The sequence below is a fragment of the Manacus vitellinus genome, unplaced genomic scaffold (genome assembly GCF_001715985.3).
Source record: "Manacus vitellinus isolate BGI_N305 unplaced genomic scaffold, ASM171598v3 scaffold_24_pilon, whole genome shotgun sequence".
Classification (NCBI taxonomy): Eukaryota; Metazoa; Chordata; class Aves; order Passeriformes; family Pipridae; genus Manacus; species Manacus vitellinus.
In genome coordinates this window covers 2,471,083-2,478,387 of record NW_021939798.1, presented here as the reverse complement: position 1 = coordinate 2,478,387, position 7,305 = coordinate 2,471,083, and the positions used below count along the sequence as shown (strand labels likewise).

At 52.9% G+C, this 7,305-nt stretch overlaps 1 protein-coding gene across 1 annotated transcript; it reads left to right on the top strand.

Moving 5' to 3' along the window:
• Nucleotides 1–1,943: 1,943 nt before the first annotated feature.
• Nucleotides 1,944–6,386, top strand: CCDC42 (coiled-coil domain containing 42). The gene is made up of 7 exons (XM_029959985.1): nt 1,944–2,997; nt 3,317–3,422; nt 3,552–3,656; nt 4,172–4,369; nt 4,998–5,219; nt 5,656–5,814; nt 6,240–6,386. The coding sequence occupies exons 1-7, from the start codon at nt 2,924–2,926 to the stop codon at nt 6,300–6,302; spliced, it is 927 nt and encodes a 308-aa protein (XP_029815845.1). The 5' UTR covers nt 1,944–2,923; the 3' UTR covers nt 6,303–6,386.
• The last annotated feature ends 919 nt before the right edge of the window (nt 6,387–7,305 follow it).

Below are 7,305 nucleotides of genomic sequence, written 5' to 3'. Positions count from 1 at the left end.
TTTTGGGTTTGATGGAGTCACACGGGTGCTGTGTCCATAACAAACAAACCACATTAGGCACAGACTTGATATAATTCTATAAAAAGACATTTTCACTGCAGACATGGCTCCTGTGAGCTCTGTGTGCAGTGGGGTGAGGAGGATGGGTTGTCAGTGGCCTTTTGGATTGCAGTTTTTGTCCATGGAATTCCACTCCAAGTGTTTGCTCCCCTGGGCTGAACTTGAGAGCTGTTGGTGGCTTCAGTTTGTGCCTGAGCATGTGTGTGTGTCTTGCTGAGGAGCAGGAGTGTCCTGGCTGGGTGTCCTGGGCTCACCCTGGAGCTCTGCACGGGCTGGAGATGGGCCAAAGGCTCACGAGGCTCTTTCTCTTCTGCCTCTTCATTTGTGTTGTAAAAGTTTTTTCAGACTCCTTTTTCCTTCAATGTGTTCAAACTGCCCAATGAATTAATTCCTGGAGGAGAGAAGAGGTAACAATAAGCAAGCCTTGTTCCTAAGCTGGTAGCCAGGCTGCAGACAGCAAAAGGAATCTGCCATTTCCTCCTGAGTGGTGAATTCACACCCCTTCCAAAGTCTCCTTCTTGGGTCTTGTTTTCAGAGGTACAGGCAGAGACATAGTCAGGGTCTGGATCTTGTGCCAGTAAGTCCAACCTTCCTCTCTTGCCTGAGCCTGGCTTGTGTCTGGGTTGGTAGGGAAGGAGTTTGGAAAGGGCTTGGAAGGAGCTGGAAGGAGCTGGTCTGGGGCTCAGAGCCCACACATTCCATGGGGTTCAGCTGCCATTGCCAGCTCAGGGGTCCTTTAAAATCCTTGCAGAGTTGTGACCCAGCTTTGGGTTTCCCTGGGAGGCAGAGCCCACTCTGGGCTGTGTCTGAGGCTGAGCCTCAGCTTTTCCCCTGCATTAGAAAAATCAGCACCTGTTGTTTGATGAAGTTCTTGCAGTGACACTTGTCCCGGGTTTTGGGCTGGTTTTCCGTATCTAATCCATCTCTGATGTGACAGCACACACTTTTCCAGCAGTCCTTCCTTTCATTAACCTTCTTGCACCACTGATCACATATTTGCTGTGCCCATGGCCTGGAGCTGGGAGGGTTTCACCAGAATTAATCTGCGTTTGTGTTCGGTCACCATTCAGTGAGTTTTACCTCCTTTGAAAGCTGCTGTAGAGCTGTTCCTGGTTGTGCAGTACAGTTTGTTAATGCTCCACTATTGATCCCAAGTGACAACTGGGGCCAGCACACGGGGCAGGACACCCCATTCCTTTGGGACAGCATTCCTTTACCTTCCGGCGTGTCAGCCTTAATTAAGATGCAACTGGAATTTTCCAGGGGAAAGGTTGTGCTGTTGACGTGACTCCCCTTGAGCAGGGTCAGTTAAATTTCCTGTAATTGGTTTTCAGTAGCAATTTCAGTATCTTCTCCCCTCTTTTCTCCTTGGAGAGAGGTCTGTGCAGGTTGTTGTAACAGAGACTGGAATGGGGCAGAATTCCCTGTGGATTCACACCATTTGAAAAGCAGAAGTGGAAAAAGCAACTTCTGCCTTTTCTCTGGGTGTAATAATACAAGGTGCAGCTTCTTTCTAGAAAGAATTCTTCTTTCTCATAGCTCTCATTCCTGAGGGGTGCAGGTGGGCTGTAGAGTGAGACTGTTTCACTGAGAACTGTATGAGCTGGGTTATAATATATTTCATATTGTGCTATGTCCAATCTTGCTTGGAAAATAAGGGATGGTGTAGAAAGAAGACAGTAATATTTGATAGCAGCATTAATCTGAGATTAATATTTATTGTGGAGTATATTTTGAGGGTTTAAATAGGAAAATCAGTCTTGTGTGAAATAAAATGTGGCTGTGGCACAGCAGGGCAGGCTGGGTGTGCTCTGGTGTTCAGCATCACCAGGGTGCTTAAGGGAGATGATGTGGTTTACAAAAAGTGCTTTTTAGTGGCTTTCAGCAAAAAAATCACCTTTTTCTTTTTGATTCTGACAGATCTGTTCCCTCAGGGTGGAAGTTACATGACCACATTGCAATGTTCAGTGAGGAGAGGTGAAGAGCTCTAAGGTGCGGCTGTGAACACAGTGGGAAGTGTGCCTGGAATTTACAGACTCGCTCAGTGCTGGGTTATTTCCCAGCAGTGCTGATCCATCTCCCGGCCAGGAGATGTCCCCACTTCACCACAATTCCTCCAGGAACTCCGACACAGGTTCTGGGCTGTGTTCAACGGTGTTTCCATCTGGTGTTTGGGAGAGAAGGAGCAAGCCCTGAGCACTGGGACAGTGGGATGTGGCTGTCAGGGGCCCTGAAATACCCACCCAAGGCAGCAGAGGTCACAGGGCACGGGGGGCCAAACTTAGGAGAGGAAGAAACAGAGAAGATGAAATGAAAGGAATGAAAAAAATCCTGGTTCTGGGCACAGTGACTTAGTCCCACTGATGCCAAGTAAACATTTAGAGGAGTTGGAGTGGCCACAGGAGGCATCACAATGGTTGGATAGCCAAAGCAGATGTCACAGTGATTGGATAGCCACAGGATCTTGGATAGCCACAGGAGGTGTCACAATGGTCACAGGATCTGTCACAGTGCTTGGATAGCCACAGGAGGTGTCACAATAGTTGGATAGCCACAGGAGGTGTCAGTGTTTGGAGTAGCCACAGGAGCTGTCAAAATGGTTGGAGTAGCCTCAGGGTCTCTTTGTGGGATTAGAGTAGTGACAGGGCTTGTTATGGGGGTTAGAGTAACTACAGGGCTTTTCCTGGTGGATTAGAGTAGCCACGGGGCTTCTCCCTGGGGTCAGAGAAGCTGCAGGGCCTGTCCTGGTGGATTAGAGTAGCCACAGAGCTTGTTGCAGGTGTTGGAGTAGCTGCAGGTGAAGGCAGGGAGAGGAGCAGGGCCAGCAGGACCTGGGCTCTGGTGGCTGCTGGTGGCTGGAGCGATGGACCCCGAAGCCAACGAGGATGCCACCTATTACCTGGAACAGTACAGGGCCAACCTCCTGCCCAAGCTCAGGTGAGGGGGCTCCTCCACCCTCTTCTCCTGTCTCCTCCATCCCTCCATCCCCACTGTGGGCCATTCCTTATCTCCATCACTTCTATCCCCTCTTGTACCTCCCTTCCCCGGCCCTGTTCCTCCTGTAACCCCCTTGCTCTGTTGGGGATCCCCCCCTGGGGAGGGGTGGGGATGCCACTCTGACAGATGGGGTCTGAGATGGTGTCAGGCTGCTCTGCCCCATCACCACACCCAAAACACAGACCAACACCCAGAGCAGTCCAGCACCCTGCAAGGACCTGGATCCAGTGTGTAACCTTGAGGAAATGCTCTCTCACAGGGCACTGGGAGAGCCAGACGAGGACCCCGCCACCTCGTTTATGTGCCTCCTGAAGAAGAAGAAAGAATTCCGATGTCTGGAAAATGCTGTGGCGGAGAAGAAAGCGGTGAGAAAGATGGGAGAGTGCTGGAGCGTGGCTGGGAGGGCCTTGGGGCTCTTTGGCGGGTGGCAGCAGCAGGCAGGTGGCTGGTTCTGGGTGTGGGCACCCGTGTCACCCTCGCTCTGGTGCTGCCAGGCCTTCAAGGAGAGGCTGGAGGGCATTGCCGAGCAGTGGAGGGACCTGCACGCCAGGAGGACTCAGCTGAAGGCCCACGTGGAGAGATCTGGGAGGACTGTACAGGTACTGCCCTGCTCAGCTGACACAACCCTGAGCCACACCACCAACTCCTCCCCTCCCTTGGGAAAGAGAGTTTTGGACCAGCACACCTGGCCAAGCCTCCCGTGAGCCTGGAGGTGTGAGAACAGCACTGGCAGGACACAGGGGTTTGTACCACAGAGCTGCAAAGCCCTGTTAGGGCTTGGGTGGGGAGAGCTTGTCCTGTACCTGTGTGATCTCCTGAGGGCCCCAGATGTCCCCCAAGGAGGGTCTCAGCCTTGTCCCCGCTGTTGAGCTCCATCAGTCTTCCAGGGACAGGTACAAGGAGGTCTGAAAATCAGAGTGCCATCCCAGGTGCTGCCTCCAAGACCCTGCCATGGCCCTGTAAAACGGGGAGGAAGATTTTTCCCAGGGGTGTTCCAGTGCTGGTCTCTCCTCTCTGAAGGTGTTTCCTTCCAGTGCTGTTGAGTAACACAGCTCCATCTTCCCTTGCCTTCCCTTCCCTCTGTCTGTGTGTGCTGATGGGGAAACATCACCAGGAAAATGAAATGCTGCGAAACCAAGCCCTGAAGAAAGCCAGCAGAGATAGAGAGGAGAGTATAAAAAAAGAGAAGGAGCTTCTGAGAGCTAAGAGGGAACTGGAAGCCCTCATAAAACAGCATCAGAAACTCTGCCAAAAACTGCCAAAATACTCCATGTTCAAGAGATACCTGGAGGATGTGGTGGAGATCTCACAGGTGAGGTTGGACCTGAGAGAGGCAGATCCTGGGCCTGGGGAGGGCCTTATCTGGGTGTTAAAATAGAAGAGATAAGGCAAGTCTAGGGAAATTAAAACACTTGGTCAAACCCAGAGACCTCAAGTGGGATAGGAAGGAGTTCCCTACAACCAAGGTGAGCCACAGGGAGCAGAGTCAGGGGAGGAGAATCAGAACAGGAGGTGAAGGCTTGAGAAAACCAAGAAAAACCATGAGAAGGGGTGAAAGCTCAGGGCTGAGGGGAGGGAGGGCCCTTTAGTGTCACCATTTCAGGTCATATTGGTGGTTTGGGAGAGGTAAAGAGCTGCCTGGGAATGAGACCCAGGCAGCTGCAGTTGTGGTTGTGTTTATCAGAGCACTGCTCACCTGGGGAAGAGGTGTAATATCTCCCCTTGCCTGTGGCAGTGAGAGCTCCAGGCCTGGCACAGTGGGATGTCATCACACAGGGAATGTGGTGGTGCTCAGGAGCCAACAGGGACAGTAGTCTTGTGGAGAAGGGAAGATCTTTCATCTGGGGGAGGTGTTGGCCCTGCTCAGGGCAGGGTGCCAAAGGACATGAGATGTGCAGGTGGTGAGGGAAGGCACTAACACCAGGGATCCTGTGCTGCAGTTCCGGGACATCGAGGACATCGTTTCGTTCTACAAGTCCCTGATGAGGTCACGCAGGGAGCTGCTGCAGTCACAGCAGTGGCACAAGGCAATGACTAAGCAAGCCAGGGTGCTCCTGGACCAGTACAGGGCAGAGAAAGGAGCTGAGATGCTTCAGTGCAAGAATGATCTGGCACAGTTAAAACAATATTTAGACCAGGCTCAAAGCGACATCCCTGTCTGGGTAAGGAATTGTGGGATGGGCAGGGCAAGATCTCCAAGGCCTGGCTGAGTCAAGACTGGCTGATGGCTTATCCTTCAGCCATGGGCTCATGGCAAGGCCCAGTAGCAGCCTTTGTGATTGGAGGAGATGCCTAATTTCTTCCCTCCATGGGGTTGCAGAAGGAAGAATGAAAGCCCTCCCTGGTCTGGGAGGGGGGGTCAGTGGCACATGCTGCTGCAGGGGATCAACTTCCCTGCTGTGGGGAGGGTGGATGGGGCTGTTCCTGGACCTGCTTCCACCACACTGAGCTGAACCACTTCCAGCACAGCCCTGGGCAAGGCTTCCTAAGCAAGCAGATGAGTGTGGAAGTTGGGGTCTCTGAGCCAGGATCTCCTGTGCTGAAGCAGCACCTTCAGCTGGGCCATGTCCCCCTGCTCCACATCTCCTCTTCTCCCAGGAGGCTCAGTGGATCGACATCCAGAACAGGGCTGCCAAGAAGGCCACGATGCTGAAGGCCATCAGGAGGACCATCCACAGCCTCTTCCAGGCTGCCAGCACACGGCTGGATGCAAAGTGGAATGTGGCAGCACATGACAGCCACAGACAGCTGGACATGGTAAAGCCAGGCCAGAGCCCTTCTCCCTTCCCAGAAAGAGGAGCAGGAATGACTCTCAGCTGCCCAAAGGGAGGGGAGAGCCCACAGGCCCAACAGACACCTTCCTTTTCACATGGGCGCTCTCGGGCACGGGGAAGGGGCTGGGGACTCCAGGCAAGTCTGTCTCTTCTGAGGAGGGTCCTTGTGGGGCAGAAGTGTGAGCCAGGCAGGCTGGGACAGGGGATGCAGATCAAGGTTTGGTTTCATTCACCCACTTGCCCACAAAAGCCCATTCTGGTGGTGCAGATCCAGCAAGGCAAATGCCTTGTTTGTCCTGCTGCTCAGTATAGTTGGGGATATTTGCCTCCAAAAGGGACAACAAGCTCCCCTCTGCCCCCTGTTCCCATCCCTGCACTGAGCTCTGCCTTCTCTCTTTCCCACCCTAGATCCAGCAGTTTATTGAAGACCTCAGGGACATCTCTAGAGAGGACATGAAGAAGTACAAGTGAGAACCTATGCAGGGACCTGCCCTGCCAGCAGGGTGGAAAGGGAAAGGAGAGGAGAAGAGAACCCAAGAGATACTGCAGAATAATAAAAACAAACAAACAACCAAAATGTTTTAAGGTGTCTCTTCATTTCCTGGGAGGATTGGACACCTCAGAGCTCCATCCCACAGATGCTACTGGGATGCCTTCTCTGGCAGATGGGATTCTGGGTGCAGGAGACAGTGTCCCAGCAAGGTGGTGAGAGCAGGCTGGGACAGCAGAGTCTCAAACAGGGATCAGTGCTCACATTTGGACATCCCACTCAGCCTAACCTCAGCTCTTTGAGAGGGATGTTACAACATGGTAGGGAGAATTGGGGAGAGCTTCAGAGAGTTTCCACCACCACACCCAGCATGTCACCTCCTCCCAGACAGCAGCTCTGTGTGCCAGGGCTGGATCTGAGCCCCCTCATCCCACAGGCATCAGCATCTTCAGATGCTCCCCTTCCCTGCTCTTCTGTGAGACCAAGCACACAGCAGCAGAAGAGAGAAACAAAACCAAGCAGGAGAGAATGAACTTTGTTGTGGCCCTCAGGGGTGTCCCAGAGATTGGTAAATGTCTTGCACTGGTGATGATAACCAAGAGCAGTAGCTCTTGGAAAAGTCAAGTTGTGACTCATCCAAGAGCAGGGAGGATGATGTGCATTTGTGCCCTTGCATCTCGTCTCAGCTGTGACATATCCAGAGGCACCAGGATCATTTACACCCCTCCTGAGAGGTGACTCATCTGTCCCCTCTCCTTCCACCCACAGCCACCCCCTCACCCGCTTTGTTGCCTCTTGCTGGTGGCAGCTGATGGGAGTTAAAGCAAAAGGAGCAGCTCTGGCCCCTGAGGAAGGTGGGGGCTGCAGTGCCTGCCACTCCTGAGTGATGGTCTGAGGGCACTGCTGGCTCCAGGGGCTTAAGGAGACAGAGTGATGGGCCAGGTTACCTGAAGTCCTTTGGATACCGAGTGCTGGGCAGTTTGG

Coding starts and splice junctions, on each gene's coding strand:
- CCDC42 (XM_029959985.1), top strand. CDS start 2,924: ATGGACCCCGAAGCCAACGAGGATGCCACCTATTACCTGGAACAGTAC. Junction 2,998..3,316: donor AACCTCCTGCCCAAGCTCAG/GTGAGGGGGCTC, acceptor GCTCTCTCACAG/GGCACTGGGAGAGCCAGACG. Junction 3,423..3,551: donor CTGTGGCGGAGAAGAAAGCG/GTGAGAAAGATG, acceptor TGGTGCTGCCAG/GCCTTCAAGGAGAGGCTGGA.